The sequence below is a fragment of the Mus musculus genome, chromosome 7 (assembly GCF_000001635.26).
Source record: "Mus musculus strain C57BL/6J chromosome 7, GRCm38.p6 C57BL/6J".
Taxonomy (NCBI): domain Eukaryota; kingdom Metazoa; phylum Chordata; class Mammalia; order Rodentia; family Muridae; genus Mus; species Mus musculus.
In genome coordinates, this window is record NC_000073.6 from 4,771,835 (window position 1) to 4,789,560 (window position 17,726).

The following is a 17,726-nucleotide window of genomic DNA, read 5'->3' on the forward strand; positions in this document are numbered from 1 at the left end:
TATGTAACAATACCTTGTCTCAAAATAATAAATAGAAAAATAAAGCAAAGGGCTTGGAGATGCGGTTGAGTGTTAAAGTGCTTGCTTGGCATGCACAAGGCCCTGGGTTCAGTCCTAGTACCATAATGATATAAGGCCAACTACCTGTATGAGCATAAGAGCAATAAGCTGGGCATGGTGGCACACAGTTTTAATTCCAGCACTCTGGAAGAAGCAGGCAGATCTCTGTGAGGTAAGACTCAAAACCAAGGCAAAATACCCTACAGAAAACAATTCCTCCCCTTGAGCCTCAGTTTCCCTCTCTTTTGTAAAGCAGGGCAACTTTTTCTGAATCTAAGACAACTTCTTAAGGAGATATATGTATATGTGTATATATATATGTGTGTGTGTGTGTGTGTGTGTGTGTGTGTGTGTGTGTGTGTGTATGCTCAGTATGACCCAGGACATGGGCTCAAATAACCATTTTTCTTGGTCCCTTCTGAGTCCTATTTTGAGGTTATACAGCATGTACAGTGGGGTGAGACAGAGACTGGTACAGTGCCATTCTAAAAATAGTGTTTATTAATGTTTATAAATGTGTCCTGCAAAATACAGTCATGGTGAAAACTCTGGAAAATGCAAACACAAACAGTAACAGTCACCCACTGTGCCATTGCTTGTTTTCAGCCCTGAGGCAGCTATCGTCAACATCATGGTGTTTCCATTTTGAAAAACCAAACAGTCCATACTCATGTATAGGGAGAGTAGTTCTACCATCTGCTGCTCCTGGGTCGCAGAGACGTTCAATATCTAAAGCAGTCTTCGCCTGGAACTTGCCTTTTTATGGTTGGCGAGCTAGAACTTCATCATGCGGATGTATCCCTAGCTTTATTCATCCATCCCCTGCCCGCCCCCCAGAAAGCCTAGATTGTTTCCCATTGGTCATCGTGAATTTTGCTGAAACAAAAAACCTTGTACCTTACAGCTCTGTACCATACAGGTGCTATTAGTTATAAGGTGATGCTCTGGAACTTTTTGTTAAGTATCTGTTGAGGACCTTTGAAATGCTAGGGTACCAGTTTAGACTCCGATCCTTTCGGCATACTCCTGCTAATAACCTCTAAATAGATATGTATTTAAATCCTCTCACTTCTCTGACTCACAAAAAAAAACTCACATTTTGGTATAAAACCCCAGGCTTCCTTTTTCCCCCTCCTTCCTCCTCTTTTTTTTTTTTTTTTTTTTTGGTTTTTCGAGACAGGGTTTCTCTGTGTAGCCCTGGCTGTCCTGGAACTCACGAACTCACTCTTAGACCAGGCTGGCCTCGAACTCAGAAATCTGCCTGCCTCTGCCTCCCGAGTGCTGGGATTAAAGGCATGCGCCACCACGCCCGGCTTCCCTCCTTCCTCCTCTTAATATAAAAAGTAATCGTTTAATAAATAATGTAGGAAGTGAGGAAGACACTGTGAACAGATTTCATAGAGACCCCAGAACCCAGGATCTCAGTTCCCTGCTCTTCAGGGTCTCAGATGCACCCACCCACCCCCCAATTGTTTAAATAAATAAGTATAAATAAGCCACAGGTGATCCCCCTCACCCAGGTCTACTGGAAAGACTGTCTAGCTGGGTGTGGGGCGGTTGTTTGGGGTGTGGCATGCCCCTGATCATCATGCCCCCCTCCAAGTACCAAAATAAATAAATAAATAAGATCTGGTTTTAAAGGGCGGTATCGATGGTGGTTTTCAGTCCCGAGTCACAGTCGAGTCTTTAACAACAGCAGGCCCCGCACGGCCCAGTCCAAGGTCAGGTGCAGCCCTCCTAGGATGGCATGAGCTGCCCGGATGCTTCCCCAGGCTGAGGCAGGAGGGCCCAGGGGGATCACAGGTTGGTCTGGGGCTGCCTGGGGCAAGGCCAGGCGAGACATCTGTTGAAGAGAGAAAGAAGGTTAGCTAAAGGCAAGGGTCTGGGGTTTAGAAAACTGAAGCCGTATTGGGTGTTCTCGCCTGTAATCCCAGCACGGAAGGATCAGGATTCAAGGATACATAGGAAAGGCAGTTTGGGGGGCTGGAGAGATGGCTCAGTGGTTAAGAGCACTGACTGCTCTTTCAGAGGTCCTGAGTTCAATTCCCAGCAACCACATTGTGGCTCACAACCATCTGTAATGGATCTGATGCCCTCTTCGGGTACATCTGAAGACAGCTATAGTATTATACACAAAATAAATTTTTTTGTGTTTTGTTTTTTTCAAGACAAGATTTCTCTGTGTAGCCCTGGCTATCCTGGAACTCACTCTGTAAACCAGAAACTCAGGTCTTGAACTCAGAAATCTGCCTGCCTCTGCCTCCCAAGTGCTGGAATTAAAATAAATAATAAAATAAATAATTATTAACAAACCCCGAGGCTTGGAAGAATGCACAATTAATAAAGTAGTAAAGTGCTTGCTGCACAATCAAGAGGACATGAGTTCAAACCTCTGGGTCTAATGTAAAAAAGCTGGGCACACCAGCACGTGCCTGTAATCTAAGTGCTGAGTAAATTAGACAGGTAGGAGGATTCTCGGGGATTTGCCAGTCATCCAGTCTAGCTGAATTGGTGAGTTCCAAGTTCAATGAGAAACCTCTTCTCAAAAAAGCAAAGCAGAGCCTCTGAGTTTGAGACCAGCCTGGTCTACAGAGTGAGTTCCATCCAGGATAGCCAAAGTTACACAGAGAAACCCTGTCCCAAAATTCTCAAAGATAAAAACAAAAAAGACCTCAGGAACATAATCGAGGTGGAAATTGGGCATCAATACAGAAATATGCCCAATGTTGACCTCTGGACTCTAGGCTCTCATTTCTGTGTGTTCATGTCTTAATGAACACACGCACACACGCATGCACACGCACATGCACACACACATGCACACACACAGGTCACTGTCCTAAGGACCAGGTTAAGGGACTAAGGAATGAGGGTTAGGGAATGAATGGCGCTTGCCATGTCTTCTCAGAAGGTCAGAGCTAGTGTCTTAGAACTTGGAGTCTAGGGACCATGTCTAGGGACTGGGGTTAGGAGCAAGAATTTGAGACCTAGGGTCTTTACAGGCAGGGACCAAATACTGAAGTCTATTGGACAACCGGGCTGAGGTTCTGGAATTTACGGTATCGATATTAAAAACTTATAATATTGAAAATGAGACATAGGGCTGGTGGTGGGGGGTGGGGGGTTGAAACAAGATCTTATAAACCCAGATTGGCCTCAATCTCACTACACAACTGAGATGGCCTTGATCTCTTCGTTTGCCACCTCCCAAACACTGGGAGTACAATCAGGTGCTACCATACCTGGCTTTGCTTTGTTTGAGACAGGTTTCTGCTACGGTTTTCGTTATAGCAAGGCTGGAAATCACTGTGCCTCCTAAGTGCTGAGACTTACAGGCAACTGCCACTGCACTCAGCTAGGGACGACACTTGAGATCTGGCATTGTAGAGTGTCAAGGCTGGTTCAGTCATGATCTTGTCTCTTAGGGACTAGGGCTGGGTCTTTGAGACGTGAGGATCTGGGGTCGGGGCAGGGCTGGGATCTGGGGTGGGGCGGGCTGGCTTGGATTTGGTGCTTTGGGTATTAGAGGTTTTTTAGGCATCTTAAGACCTAGGCCTCTAATTCTCACGAGAAGATTTGGATCCTGTTAACTCAGAGAAGGGGTCTTAGGTCTAAGGATCTTGGGATTCAGGGTCTAGACTTTTAGACAAGTGGTCAGGGTTGGGGTTTCATACTATCATGGGCTGCGATTTGGGGGACACAAAACAATGGTCTATGGTGGCTTGTAGCCTTGGGGATTGGTTAAGAGTTGCTCTGAAGCCCAGCAGTGGTGGCGCACGCCTTTAATCCCAGCACTTGGGAGGCAGAAGCAGGCGGATTTCTGAATTTGAGGCCAGCCTGGTCTACAGAGGGAGTTCCAGGACCGCCAGGGCTACGCAGAGAAACCCTGTCTGGGTGGATGGAGGAATCAAAACCTCAGGCTGTTGTTTCTTAGGGTCAAAGGGATCAGAATGGAAGTCAAAGGTCTTGGAGTCAGAGCATACCAAGAGCTGTAAACGGCGGAGTAGCCGTTCCAGTCGGGCTTGCAGGGCACCCAGCTCTGGCTCCAGAGTCTTTAGGGAAGGACCACCTGCACGGCGCAGCCATTGTACATGCCGGAGGTAGGACATCAAGTCTACTCGAAGCCTTGTCAGCACACCAGGAAGCTAGGGACAAAGAATGGAAACCAGGGAACCGTTAACACATGCATCCCTCAGCCATCAGTCTTTCAGCCCTCCCTATCAGCCAGCGCTCACCTGCAAAGATCCCAATGTCCCAGCGCTCATGGCCAAGGTGGGCAGGGAGTCCAGACTGTGATCTCCGTCAGCTGGGAATTTGTCTCTCTGGTGAGAAAGAAGCTGTGAGGGGAACCCCAAGCTCTCCCCTTCGTCAAGTGCCCAAGAGAGAGAAGTGACTGTCATTCTATATTCCCTGTCCCTCCAATCTCCTACCATCTGTGCAGCTAGTTGCCGTGTGTCTGCCAGGAGGGATCGGGTTAGGAGAACAGCGCTGTCCAGATCTGCTCGAGGGTCTGAAGAGACTCGAGGGGAGCCAGCTGGTGGCCCAGGGGCAACGACTCTATCTGGCCAGAGGCTCAGCACCACCAGGACCAGGCGACAAACACCTGTGGACAGAAGGGAGAAATCAGGCCAAACTCTGGGTCTGAGGGAGTAGGACTGGGGTCTAGATTCTTCTGCCTCTGAGGAAGAAGGGCTAGAGTCTAGAACCTGGGTCTGAGTGAGGTAAGCTAGGGTTCGGAATTTTGGTCTTGAAGGACTGTGGTCTGGACTTTACGGTCTGGAGGAGGAGGGATGGATGGAGCCTGGATTCTGGGTCTGAGGGAGGGCAGGCTGGGCCTCGGGACCCTGGATCTGCAGAATAAGGGCTAGACTCTGGACTCCAGGTTCTAGGGAGAAGAGCTGAGGTTTGGGCTCCTGGGTCTGAGGGAGGAGGGCTGGAGTCTGAACGCCTGGATCTGAGGGAGGAGGACCTGGAGGTCTTGAGTCTCAGGGTGGGGCGCCCCGGGGCAGGTCGCAAAGCCCGAGCCCGGGCGGGCTTCCCTCTCCCTCCCTGGCTCTGGCTGCCCCGCCCGTCGGAGCAGACGCGGCCCGGGGCGGGTAGACGGGCCGGGCGTCTCCCGTCCGCCCCCGGACGCCGGAATCTGGGCCCCGGGGCGGGGCATGACGGGGGGGGGGGAGGTACAGGCCAGAACCTGCCCCCCTCCCCTGCCCCGGGAGCCCTAGCCGGCCTGGGAACAGTGGTAGGAGTCAGAGACTGGAGCTGACACCCGAACACACGGATTCCTCTCCAGGAAGGTGCCTGGACCCATTCCCATATGCCCTCAAAGGTGGCTGCAGAGGGCTGGGCCGTTGGGTCGGGGAGGACCTGGGCGCACCTGGTCTGAGAGGCGCTCAGGGACGCACGCAGCTGAAGACCCGTCGGGCCGCGTTCGGGGCTCAGGGGCTAGGGACAGCTCCTTTGCCGGCTGCCCATCCCCCAGCTGCCCCGCCCACCTCTGAGACAGCCAGCCAATCAGAGCCCCCCGGGCCACCAAGCTCAAGTATCACACCCCCAGCCCGCCCCCTGGTCCCCTCTAGCTATGCCTAGTCCTTCGCAAGCCCCTCCTGGGCCGTCTGTCGGTGCACCCGTCCCCTAGCCGGTGCGCATCTGTCTGGCTCTTTAAGCTCTCTGTCCGCACCTCTCTTTCGTCTGCCTCCCCTGCCTGTTTCTCGTCCTCTGGGGCTTGCTGTCATCTGGGATTCTCTGCCTCAGTTTCCCACCCTGAGACGCGCTGTTGGAGTTCGTGGTTGTCTCTGTTCCTAGATTCCCACTGACTCCCTGGGATACCCGATCCCTTAAGGATCACCTCCCTCCCAGCATCTGTCCCTCTGTCCTTGTCTGGCTGTCCCTTGCCTTGTTCTGTCTCTTTCTCTGTCCATCTCTTCTCTTAAACTCCCACTTTTCTCACTATTCTTTCTCAATCTGACTCCCCGTGACTCCTCTTTTCTATCCCTCTGTCCCTACTCTGCTTCGCATCCTCCCCACTCCCTCAATCCTTCCCCCCCCCCAACCCTGTCCCCTCACCCATGAACTGGAACCAACTTACAGTTCATGTCCCCACAGGCCAGGGGTTCCCCAGGGCAGGGGGCAGGGAGCCGGGGGGGGGGGCTTTAACCCTTCCCTGTCCGCTGCCGGGGGACCCAGGGGGTCAGCTGGGCCTCGGCCTGGGGAGGGGAGGTTTGTGAGTGTGAGCAGCAAGGGCCAGGCAGTGAGGGAGTGTGTACGCCTGGGGGGTTATATAGGGGGCCGGGGCGGGCGGGCGGGGGGCAGGCAGCAGGGGAGGGCGGCCTGACACATCCTGACTCACCCTCCCTCCTGCCTTTTCCATTCAGACGAGCCGGCTGCCTAGCAGGGCTCACACCGCCTTGCTTGGAGGAGGGCACGGAAGGAAAAGTTGGAAAAGTTGAAAAGTGAAGGGGGGGTGGTCTGAGAGGGGCCGGTGAGGTCATTGGCGTCCCCTCCCTCCACCTCCACGGGCTGGGACAGACACACAAGGCTCAAGAGCTCTATGGAGCCTGGCTGTGGGTGGTGGTCTGCATGGACCAGGACTAGTACTGAGAGATGGTGAGGCAGTAGAAGAGGCAAGTCCAGGGCCTGAGGAGGTGGAGGTGAGGGGGGAGAATCTGGACGACAGAGAGAACACTGGGGCAGAGATGGAGCCTCTAAACCCAGAATGGCTGACAAATGCACAGAGATGGGGACAGCAGGATATAGAGATACCTAGCCTCTGAGATGGAGAGACACTGGGAACTGAGGAGCTGAGGATGTGGCTCAATTGGCAGAGTGATGGTACATACACACCTGCACTCTCAGCACTGGGAAGGCGAAAGCAGGAGGTTCAGAAGTAAGTTCAAGGTCATCCTTAGCTACACAGTGAGACTGAAGCTAACCTGGGCTACTTGAAACCCCATTTTAAAAAAGAAGCAGCGATCCCCAAGCGGAAAGGGGCCACAGACATGGGAAGAGAAGACTCAGGCTGCAGAAGAATACCAAAGATGAGGTCACCTGGGAGACAGGTTAGATGAGGTAGCTGAGGACCAAAAGAAAAAGGAATAAAGGCTTTCTACAGAGGTGTCTCTGGCTGTGTTGCTGCCCTTCCCCCCAACTTGCCAGTTCTGTAAATGGGGCTGAGACTATCTTCTATGGCTAAGGAGATGACCCAGGGGGTAAGAGTGCTTGCTGCACAAACATGAGGAGCTGAGTTGAATCCACAGCACGTATATAAAAAGCTGAGCATGTGTAACTGCAGCCCTGTGGGTGGAGAGGTGGAGATGGCGGGGTCACTAGGGCTTGTCTTCCAGCCTAGCTCCAGGTTCAGTGAGAGACCCTTTCTCAAGAGCGTAAGGTTGAGAGTGCTAGAACTTCCCAGTGTCCCCCTCTGGCCTCTGTACACTTGCATGTAAGTACAGATAATCTACCCACATATACATACACTCCCAGACACACATACATCCCTTCCTACCCCTAAATGCCACAGTGAGGAGTCTTGTACAAACTACTACTAGAGAAATGTTTTTGATCTCATGGTTACAGTTTATCAGCTATACTGAGGCACAGGTAGTCACTGCGAGAGATGGCAAAATGAGTGGTGAGTGGATGGGTACTAGAAACTTAGACAAAGCCGCATTCAGAGAAGGGGGTGTCTATCCAGGAAAGAGCCAAACACACCAGTTCAGTGACTGCAGCAATACCCACATACCGTGTTCAACAGGTGACTACCATTGGTTCAGAATTCACAGGCCCTTAAGGGATGGCGACACCAAAATCAGCTCACATATATTCCCAGAAGCCTCCTCAAGAGGGAAATGGGATAGCTCTGAACACAGGACAGTTACATGAACTGCAAAAAATCTCTTTGTAGACCACCCATGCCCATCTTTTGGGCCCATTGCATTGGCTGGAGATGGGGGAGTAGGGTGAGGGCTGGCTCTGGACTGACTGGCAGCCAGAGGCTTCCCCTCCCCATCTTTCACCACTAGGGGGGAAGAACTGCTCAGATCCCCCAGGGGGTGAGGTCAGAGCCCCCACTCCCACCCCAATGGTGGGGTATGACCTCATCACCTCAGGTAAGAGCTCTTTCTCTCCCTTTCTTGGTTTGTCACACCACCCCTTTGAGAGGCCCCCCAGGGGCCCTCCTCAGCCCCTGCTTCTGCTGGGACCCAGGCTTCTGACCACTGGGTCTCCGCCCCTCAGGGGGCCTGTTTCCGGCTGAGTCATCGTGGGGGGCCCAAGGCTGCGTCAGTGAGGGGAGAGCTGACGTAGCACCCCCCCAGACTATGGGGGCTAGCCAAGGTGACTCAGGCCACCAGCCTGGGGAATGGACTGGCCTGAGGGGACAGGGGACTGGGCTTGTAGCCAGACCTGGCCAATACCAGGGACTGCAAATGCCAGCCCCTTCCCCCAACTGAGATTGAAGAACTCATACCATTCCCCCACCTCCTCATCTCCCCATATTCCTTAAACCCAGGGTACAGATCCCAGCCCTCTTCCCTCAGGCCCAGGTTCTCAGGTATTTAACCCTCCTGAGAGGGTTAAACTCAAACCCTGGGTACAAACCCTAGCCCTCCTCCCTCTGATCCAGGCTCTCAGGTACTTGGCCAACCAACCCTCTTCTGTCATACCCAGTGTACAGACCCTTGCTCTTTTCAGAACCAGGGTTCTAGATCCCAGCCCTCTTCCCTCAGACCCAGGGAACAGACCCCAGCCAGCCAGCCCTCCTCCATCAGACCCAGGCCAGGGAACAGACCCCTGCCAGCCCTTCTTCCTCAGATCCAGGGTACTAAACCCTCATTTTTATATAGGTGGAAAAAATATGTGATGTCCTACAATTGGGAGAGCTTTGTGTTTGAGGAAGTTTGTGAGTCTGGGTGGTGGGCTCCTTGCTCGTTCTCAGTCCTGCTCCACTTTCCAACCTGGGGATTGTGGGGAAAGACTCATCTTCCCCAGAGTGACCACAGAAGGACTGAAGAGTGGACTTGGGAGTCCTGCCTGGGTCTTCCCTGGGTGAGGGTTGGGATACCAGTTCTATGGAAATGAGACAGAGAGACAGATGAGGTAGGAGGCTTTTGGGAATCCCCCCAAAATGACGGAAGACAGCAGAAATAAACAAATACAAACAGGATCTCACAGCCCAATGACGAGAAGACAGAAGCAAAAGAGTGCTAGGGAGGCCAACTTGAGTACTCAAACACAGAGGCAGAGGGTAGAAGGTCTCTGAAGCATATCACGAGGTGTCCCTAGGATGTGGGGATCTAGCCAGGGGGGGCCTTCCTTGATGGTGTGCTGGCCCCTGGGGTGAGCTGGTGCTGGCTGGGCATGATGTCAGCACATCCCAGGCTGTGTGTGTCCGTCTGTCTGTCCCTGGGGGGTCCTGTCTGGCCTCTGGGGGGTGACGAGGCAGGTCAGCCACAGAGGCAGCCCAAACCTGTCATTAGCGGTGAGGGCCTTGACGGCGCACCCCCCCCCCCCAATCCCAATCCGCAGCGGTCCAGGGCCAGGCAGCTCCACCTCCACCCCCTCCTTGATCCCTGAGGAATCCAGGGAATTGGGAAGTGGGTCCAGATGGTGTTGACACAGGAAATGGTCAGCAGCTGCCCAGTCTCAGCCCAGCAACCCCTCTGACCCCCACCCCCAGGCCCCCTGCCGAGCCCCCTCGGACCTGTGTCATCTCTGACGGAGACAGCCCAGGGCCCACTCAGCACCCTCTAGGATGTTTACAGTAGGACCTAGGGATGAAAGAGAGTCACCCTCCTAAGCTTCTTGGGAAACAGGGGTCTGAGTTCAGACCCCTCCCTCCCACGGAAGGGACAATCCAGGCCCCAGACCCTCCCTCCACCCCCCAGATCTGAAATAGGCCCGGGCTTCCTCAGAATCAAGGGTCTAGACCCCAACACGCCTCCCTCAGACCACGAGAGCCTTCCTTCTTCAGATCCCAGAGTCTTGGGTCTTCTTCCCCTAAAAGCCTCAGTTCAGGACCCAGCTCTTCCTGCTCAGACTCACGTTCCCAAAACCTGCCTCCCTCAGCCTCTAGGCTCACAGTTTTCAGTCTCAAGGATTCCCTTCTCCAGACATCTTCACCCCCTCTGACCCAAGCCATGGGTGCCCCAGCCATCCCATGAGCCCAGGGCCAATCCAGGACCTCCATCAGGAACCAAGGAACACTTCTCACTATGCCAGGGGAATACTGCGCTCAGGTGAATGAGGAACCAGAGTGACATAGCTCCAATCTGGCTGGCTGGAAGCTAGGAGGGCAATCTTGGGTAAAACAAACACAAGACAACTCGAGTTGCTCTAGCTTGTGTTCCCTCATTAACAAAAGGGAAGCTGAGTCTCTTTGGGGACCTGAAACTTTTGGCAGGAGTCACCATCACAGCCTCTAACAGGGACCACACCTCAGTCTCAGCAGGGCCACGCAGTCAGTCCCACCCCTGGTCTGTGTTCCCTAAAGCAGATGCCTGCTGAAGCCTGTGATGTGAAACCCAAGGCCAACGCACCAGCCCTCACTGTCCCTTCCTCCTCTCATCTGGTTGCTGAGGAAACCCTTCTCTAACAATGGGGCTCAGTGAGACCCCACTATTCTAGGGTCCTTTTTTCCCCCTTTTTTCCTGGTTGCTAAAAGGAAAAATACCCTAGCAATGAGGATTTCTGAACTTGGGTCTCTTGAGGCTGCCTCTTTGGACATTGGGTTAGGAAAGAAATGGAGTCTGCAACTCAAAGATTTCCCCAGTCCCATATCCTTATCCTGTCAGGTCCCGGATGAACATGGAGAGACCTCTCCAGCCCTGTGCGTTGTCCTGCTTTCTCTTGTCCTCTTCCCTTGCTGAGAAGGCACTAAATTTGAAATCTCCCAATGCCCACCCACCTCTTCTCCTAAGTAAGGAGCTACTTCCTAGATAGAATTGATGGGACCAGGTCACCCCTTCTTGTGAACCCCTTGCTGAGGGGATCCCTTAGCAACAGAACTAAGAATTTTGGGGCTGAAGCTTTTGGGGCGGAGCCCAGCTGTTGCTAGGTTTCTTTGCAGAGGCCCCAGAGGTCTGGGGAGGTAACATGGTGGGGTCTGGGATCTCAGCTTTGGGCCTTCTCCTGCTGATGCAGGGCTCAGTAGGTGAGGGTACTGAGGAGGACATCAGGGGGCCATGGACAGGGCCACTGGGGGCTGTGGACAGGACCACCACGTTGGCTGCCACACAATCTCCCAACATCACCCTTTCTTTCCCACAGATGCGAATGGAATCCAGGGATTTTTCTACCCATGGAGTAAGTAAGAGCCAAAATCCTGGGGCCCTGGGGGTGGGGGGATCCCAAATTAAGATTGTAGGATGTGTGAGAGAGGCTGGGGGATTGACCCCCGGGTCCAAAGGAAAAGAGCTGGAGGGTAGACCCTTGGGTCTGAGGAAGGAGGGCTAGGAACTCAACCTCTGGGACTCAAGGAGGGCTGAAGCCTGGACTCGGTCTGAGGGAGAAGAGCTGGACCTTGGTCCTTGGGTCTGGGGTCTGGAGAGATGCCTGCAACTTTGACTCCTGAGCTTGAGGGAGAAGGTTTGTGTAATCGACTCTCTGAAGGAAGAGGGCTGGGGTTGGAATGTCTAGGTTTGTGGGAGGAGGGCTGGAAGCTGAACCCCCTAAGTCTGAGGGAGGAGGGCTGGGTCTGGACTCTTGGGTCCTCTAAATACTGCCAAATGCACAGTACCGCAGCCCCACAGCCTGGCCTTGGCACTCTTGTGCCTGTAGCTTCCAGGGACAGTTCTTTTGTTACTTAGCACCTACTGTGGTGGCCCTTAGGTTGTGAGGGAGATGTGTGGGACCGAGAGAGCTGTGGGGGTCAGGCAGCAATTGAGAACCCCAACCTCTGCCTACGCCTGCGGTGCTGCTACCGGGACGGTGTGTGCTATCATCAGCGGCCAGATGGTGAGTGACCTGACTGCAGCCTGGATGTTTCAGAGGGTGAGGGTTCCTCCAGAGGGTGGATCCCTGGAGCTTCCTCCTCCCCTTTTCTAGAAAATATGCGGAGGAAGCATATGTGGGCACTGGGCTGGACCTGTGGCAGCCTACTCTTCCTGATCACCAGTATCTGTCTCTTCTGGTGAGTGTGGCTGGGGAGGCCAGGAGGCATGGTTCTCCACAGAAGGTGTGGGTGGTTCAGGCTGAACATATGCTCTCCCCACCAGGTGGGCCAGGCGCCAAGACATGCTGCACCTACCAAGGTTTCTACATCGGAAATGTAGTAAACTGTCAAAGACAGTCTCCTCACTGTCTAAGGACCGACGATCGGCCAACAAGTCAACTACCGTTCTCCAATCCCCAGGAGGCGAAGTAGAAACTGCAGCTGCAGTTTCCGGGGAGGACACAGGAGGTGAAGAATAGGGCAACCCTGGAGGATCCCTTAATACAGATATAGCATATAAATGTGTGTCTTTTTTGAGATCCGTGGGGAGCAGGTAGCGCTATGGGAGCCTTGCACAGTGTGCATGTGTACTTTGAGGGAGATTAAGGGGTGAGGACTGGATGTGGGCACTGGGTATGATTAGGGACTGTGAGCTTAGTGTAGAGGAGTTTGTTAGGAGTGAGTTCTGGGAATAAGTAGTGTGGATCTAAACCAAGGAAGGAACTGGAGGTGGTGGTTCTGGTGTGGGAGCTTGTATAGGGGGCTACAATGGAGTGAGCTGCCAATAGGGGGATTTGGAGTATTAGGGACACACATAGCCATGGGAACGTGTCCTAAGCCATGCTGCTTTAGGAAGCACCGTGGACCGACTAATCTCGAGCTCTCAAAGTTCTCTTGCCCCTCAGCACAATGCCTGAGTGGCTACAGAAGTGCAAAACATCCACCAAGGGCTTGAGCTCCCAGAGTCTCCACTGCCAAACCTTTTCTTGAAAGTGTGTGGTCTACACTCAGATTCAGTCTGCCCACATTCAGTTCAGTTAGCTCTCTCTCTCTCCTCCTCGTCTTGCAGGCATCCTGCATCAATGCCATCTTCTATATCAGGACCAACCCGCAGTAAATATCTTGCAAGTTCAGTGTGCCCCTGTGTGTGTTCTTGGAAGACCTAAACTTCCCTAGGGAAGCCTGGCTGGGTGGGTGGCTCTGCATGCACTGGAGATCCTTCTTCTCGCCTCCCAGGTGTCCCTAGTGAAGGGCTAGTAAGCAGTTGAAATCCTACATCCCTAGGGACCCCAAGATCAACGGTGTCTTGGCCTGGCATTTCAGTCCCCTTAACCAGACAGGCAAGCACTGCTCCAAAACAGAAACATTTATCCAAGTGAGGTGACAGGTGGATATCCTGGTGGCCTAGTGATGCACAGGGAAGCTGCATGTCTCAGTCAGGTCCGGAGGATGAGGTGGTCTGTGGGAAGGCAAGGTGGGGTTAGTGGCTAGTTAGGTCTGCTCCTGTTCTGTCCTTTCATTCTGAGGTTCCCTAGCCCATGAAAGGCCAGGGAGACCCTTATTCACTGATGGACACCCAAGCTTCCCCGACCCCCTCCCTCTGCTTGCTGTAGAACCCCCCGGGGACGTGTCTGAAAATGTGCTTCTAACTCACCAGAATCCACTGATAATGAGTTTATGACAGGAGAAAGCAAAGAGACAGAGGCACGGAGACAGACCTGGGGAGTCACAAAGATGGCAAGATAAACAGAGACGGAAAAAAAAAAGACAATGAAACAGTTGGGGCATTCCAACACCTGGAAGGCTGGCAAAAAGGATCTTCAAAGTCAGTCTGGGGTGCATAGTTTGAGTCCAGCCTGGGCTACAGAGTGTGAGATCCTGTCTCAAAAAAAAAATCAAACCAAAAGGACCCTCATGGTGGAAGGGAGAACCCACTTCCACTGGTTACCCTCAGATTTCTATACACACATATTCCAGAGCACACGGAGATACACACATACTAAAAATAAATAGATGTACTTAAAAACAAAATTAAAAAAAAAAAAGAAAGAAAATCGAACCAAAAAGAACCAAGGCAGATGAGGTGGCTCACATCTGTAGCCCCAGTATTTAAAAGTCAGGAGTGTAGCACATATAAAGTCCAGCCTAGTCTATCTAGGAAGTGCCAGGCCAGCCTATGTCATATAACGAGATCATGTTAAGTTAAGGAAAGGCAGAAGAAGGAAAAGATGATTTGCCCCATGTGAGAATTTTGGTCACAGTGGAGTTGGCATTCCTAGAGCATGCCCTTCTGTCAAAATTCAAGTTCTTTGAGGCCCACTCAAATGTCCATTTCTGCGTAAATGTCAAGGGTCTTCAGGAGCCAAGTTTACCACAGGTGGATATTTTGGCATATGTCTAGTGTTGTACTCCAATATTTGTCCATGCTTCACATACACGTGGTTACTTAGCCTTTAAATATTTTGTGTGTGTGATTTTTTTAAAAGATTTATGTTTTATTTTATGCGTAGGAATGTTTTGTGCCTGGTGCCTGTGGAGGCCAGAAGGGGGCATCAGATCTCTTGAAACTGGAATTAGACACTTGTGAGCTGACATATGGGTGCTAGGAATGGAATTTAGGTCCTCTGGAAGAGCAGCCAGTCCTCTTACTGCTGAGCCACCTCGCCAGACCCTGTTTTGCTGTTTTGAAACAGAGTCTCACTATTACAGTCCTGGCTGGCCTGGAACATACTGCACACATTGGGCTGGTCTTGAATCTGCTGCGATCTGCCTGAGGGTTGGGATTATAGGGGTTACCAACCATGTCTTCTGTTTTGTGGTGCTGGAAATTGAACCCAGGGCTTGACACAGGCATGCTAAGTAAGTTCTCTTTACAACTGAGCCACACCCCTAGCCCTTACTGTTTCCTCATTTGAACCACAGAACATAGAATCAAATTCTTAGTTCTCATGAAGCACAGAATTTCTTTGGATCCCAGGAGAAAAGTAAAAATGTCTTGGGCTGGTGAGATATCTCATTGGGTAAACACACTTGCCATGTAATCCCAACACCCTAAATTCAATGGTGGAAGGAGAGAATCTGTTTATGAAAGATGTTCTCTGACCCTCACAGATGCACCATGGTGCCTTCACTAGTGTGCGCTATATAGAGTGCCAGGCTCCATGGTGCTTGTAAGCCCAGTGGTGTGGAGGCAGAGACTCTTAAATGCCTGGGGCTGATTGGCAAGGCAGTCTAGCTTAATCAGTGAGCTCCAGGCCAACCAGAGATCCTGTCTCAAAAAGCAAGATTGCTAGTTCCTGAGGAATGACACAAAAATTAATCCTCTGACCTCTATACAAATGTACACACACGCACACACACACACACACACCACAGTTTTAGAGTTTAATCCTTTTACAGAAATCCCACCTAGGAAGTGGATTCAGTCATTCCCATCCATCCAAAATCAAAGCCATCCATTTATTTGCATATCTACCTGCCCAAACTATCCATCTAACTGTCCATTTATGCCTCTCTTCTTCTAACCCTATGAATTCACCCACCAATTCATCCACTACATTTAGTAAACAACTAATCTGACGCCGAACCAGGAGGACTGTGTTCAAGGTGGACCTGGGGACACGCAGCAAGACTCTGTCTCAGAAACAAAGCAAAGACTCACTGTCCACCCACTAGTCCTGTCAAACCATCTCAGCCATCCACCAGTTCATTCATTCTATCTGCTCCCACTCACCCAATTCACCAGCACGCTCTTCTACAAACCATTTACCAATCCATCCATCAGCCAACTAACTCACCAGCTCTCCACCCACCCGTCTATCAACTAAAACGGACCCATTTGTCCATCAATCCGTGTGTAATACATTTATCCCATCTACTTAGGGATCCGCATCCTATCCATTATCACCCTTTCCTGAGCCACACTTTTTGCTGGGTACTGTTAGAAACAAAGACACCAGAGACCCCAGCTTTACCTGTCTGGGGCTCTGTCAGATGTGGTAACCAGCTCCCACAGAGATATACCATATGGCTAGTCAAACAGCGATAGGAATGGGCTCAGACAATATGAATACTCAGAGGAGTGCGCTGGTGCCTAAAGAGCATTCTGGAAGTTTTCTGGTTGGACTGCAGATAGCAATGGCCCTCCTCATTATGGGGGACATCTGTCCGTCTTTGGCCTGAATTAAATACAAATAAAATTTGGGGAAAAGAACTTAAAAACAGAGGTTTAAAGATGGGCGTGGTGGCACACGCCTTTAATCCCAGCACTTGGGAGGCAGAGGCAGGCGGATTTCTGAGTTCGAGGCCAGCCTGGTCTACAAAGTGAGTTCCAGGACAGCCAGGACTATACAGAGAAACCCGGTCTTGAAAAACCAATAAATAAATAAATCAATAAATAAATAAAAATAAAAGCAGAGGTTTTACACATCAGTCAATGGCCTGGGTTTGATGAGATGGCAAGAAAGAAGCAGGAAAGCTGGAGAGAATTTAAGAAAGAAAATACAGGGGTCTCAAAAAAAAAAAAATGGCGCATTGGGTAAAGGTGCTTGCCACCAAACTGCTGACCTGAGTTTGATCTCCAAAGCCTACATGCTGGAAAGAGAATAGATGCAACACAAACATTGTGTCACAAATGCGCGCACACGCACACGCACGCACACACACACACTAATAAAGGGCCAAGAGTGGTGGCACATGCCTTTAATTCCAGCACTCCGGAGGCAGACACAAGCTGATCTCAGTTCAAGGGCAGCCTGGTCTACATATCAAGTTCCAGGACAGCCGTGAAGCCCTGTCTTAAATATCAGAGAAAGGGAAAGGAACAAGGGTGCTTTCCCTCTCTGTGCCCACTGGTTCTTCTTTGCCTCTGACTTCACATTAGGACCGCCTGTCTGGATGAATGGCACTCTTTCATTTGTACATTTGTGTGGTCCGGACAAGAGTGTCACCTACTTTCGGAGCTTCTTGTACAGTAACAGTAATGAGCTCAGAGAACTGGCTACAGGGAGGATGGCATGAGGCCTGGTGCACGTGGAGCAAAAGGAGGAGGGCGTGCTGTGACTCCCAACTTTGTCCCACCCATCCTTCCGAGTCTCTGCTATCTCTGACTCACTCTCCTGCAGTTTCCCCTTCCAGCGACATGTCCGTCTCCCCACCACATCTCATTCTTTCTGGTGTCCTCACCTGGGGCTCACTCGCTGCCCGTGCCTGCCGCCACGGACCCCGCCTCAAGCGTGGCGAGCTGCAGGCGCACGCGGCGGGAGCCGGAGGAGGAGGGCTGGGGCGCGCGGTTCGCTCTGCGTGCTGAGCGGAGACCGGCTGTGGTCCGGGGACTGGCGGTGGCGGGCGCCGACCAGCGACGGGACAGCTTGCGCGCCAGGCGGGCAATCGCCGAGGGTCGTAGGCCGTAGTCACGCTCCAGCTCCTGGCGCGAGATCTCGATGTTGCCGGTGTACCAGAGAATCCAGCCCAGCAGGCTCAAGAACACCAGCAGCGCCCCAGAGTAGATGAGCAGGTCCCCGAAGTCGCGGCCGCGCACCTGCAGCTGCGCGAACACGCCGGTCAGCAGCGCCGCCATGCCCGCCACGTCCAAGGCCACGGCCAGCAGCAGCGCCATGCGGCAGCGGCCCAAGCCGGCCGCTGGAGCCGGTGCGGGCGCGGGTGGGGACGAGGCGCCGACCGCGGACGCCTGCGAGCCGCACACCGGTGACGCTGCCGCCATGGCCCTCGGTGGCCCGCC

General features: G+C 52.3%; 3 protein-coding genes across 9 annotated transcripts; 1 reads left to right on the top strand and 2 right to left on the bottom strand.

Annotated features, from left to right (window-relative positions):
* Positions 1-538: 538 nt before the first annotated feature.
* Positions 539-11,073, bottom strand: Il11 (interleukin 11). 6 transcript variants are annotated; one of them, XM_030242162.1, is made up of 6 exons: positions 10,961-11,073; positions 9,758-9,824; positions 4,491-4,663; positions 4,296-4,382; positions 4,044-4,205; positions 539-1,903 (listed from the first exon to the last, which is right to left on the bottom strand). In XM_030242162.1, exons 3-6 carry the CDS (start codon positions 4,491-4,493, stop codon positions 1,733-1,735), a joined length of 423 nt encoding a protein of 140 aa, XP_030098022.1. In that variant the 5' UTR covers positions 4,494-4,663; positions 9,758-9,824; positions 10,961-11,073; the 3' UTR covers positions 539-1,732. The 6 variants fall into 6 exon arrangements, with proteins under 6 accessions (XP_030098022.1, XP_017177477.1, XP_030098023.1 ...); XM_017321988.2 differs by lacking the exon at positions 9,758-9,824 and having other exon boundaries at positions 4,296-4,397; positions 10,961-11,044; XM_030242163.1 differs by lacking the exons at positions 9,758-9,824; positions 10,961-11,073 and adding an exon at positions 5,435-5,605.
* Tmem190 (transmembrane protein 190) lies at positions 10,715-12,507 on the top strand. 2 transcript variants are annotated; one of them, XM_006540434.3, is made up of 5 exons: positions 10,715-10,972; positions 11,323-11,358; positions 11,884-12,009; positions 12,100-12,184; positions 12,270-12,507. In XM_006540434.3, exons 1-5 carry the CDS (start codon positions 10,855-10,857, stop codon positions 12,463-12,465), a joined length of 561 nt encoding a protein of 186 aa, XP_006540497.1. In that variant the 5' UTR covers positions 10,715-10,854; the 3' UTR covers positions 12,466-12,507. The 2 variants fall into 2 exon arrangements, with proteins under 2 accessions (XP_006540497.1, NP_084304.1); NM_030028.1 differs by lacking the exon at positions 10,715-10,972 and adding an exon at positions 11,106-11,206.
* A 443-nt stretch (positions 12,508-12,950) lies between these two features.
* Positions 12,951-17,726, bottom strand: Tmem238 (transmembrane protein 238). Its single transcript, NM_029384.1, has 2 exons — positions 17,171-17,726; positions 12,951-13,445 (listed from the first exon to the last, which is right to left on the bottom strand). Exon 1 carries the CDS (start codon positions 17,706-17,708, stop codon positions 17,178-17,180), a length of 531 nt encoding a protein of 176 aa, NP_083660.1. The 5' UTR covers positions 17,709-17,726; the 3' UTR covers positions 12,951-13,445; positions 17,171-17,177.

What these genes read in the sequence shown, in the direction of transcription:
- Il11 (NM_008350.4), bottom strand. An exon ending in GGCAACTAGCTGCACAGATG is followed by an intron (nt 4,383 to 4,490) that starts GTAGGAGATTGG and finishes CTTTCTCACCAG; the next exon opens with AGAGACAAATTCCCAGCTGA. An exon ending in GGACATTGGGATCTTTGCAG is followed by an intron (nt 4,206 to 4,295) that starts GTGAGCGCTGGC and finishes CTTTGTCCCTAG; the next exon opens with CTTCCTGGTGTGCTGACAAG.
- Tmem190 (XM_006540434.3), top strand. Translation starts at nt 10,855, where the DNA reads ATGAACATGGAGAGACCTCTCCAGCCCTGTGCGTTGTCCTGCTTTCTC. An exon ending in CTATCATCAGCGGCCAGATG is followed by an intron (nt 12,010 to 12,099) that starts GTGAGTGACCTG and finishes CCCCTTTTCTAG; the next exon opens with AAAATATGCGGAGGAAGCAT. An exon ending in ACCAGTATCTGTCTCTTCTG is followed by an intron (nt 12,185 to 12,269) that starts GTGAGTGTGGCT and finishes TCTCCCCACCAG; the next exon opens with GTGGGCCAGGCGCCAAGACA.
- Tmem238 (NM_029384.1), bottom strand. Translation starts at nt 17,708, where the DNA reads ATGGCGGCAGCGTCACCGGTGTGCGGCTCGCAGGCGTCCGCGGTCGGC.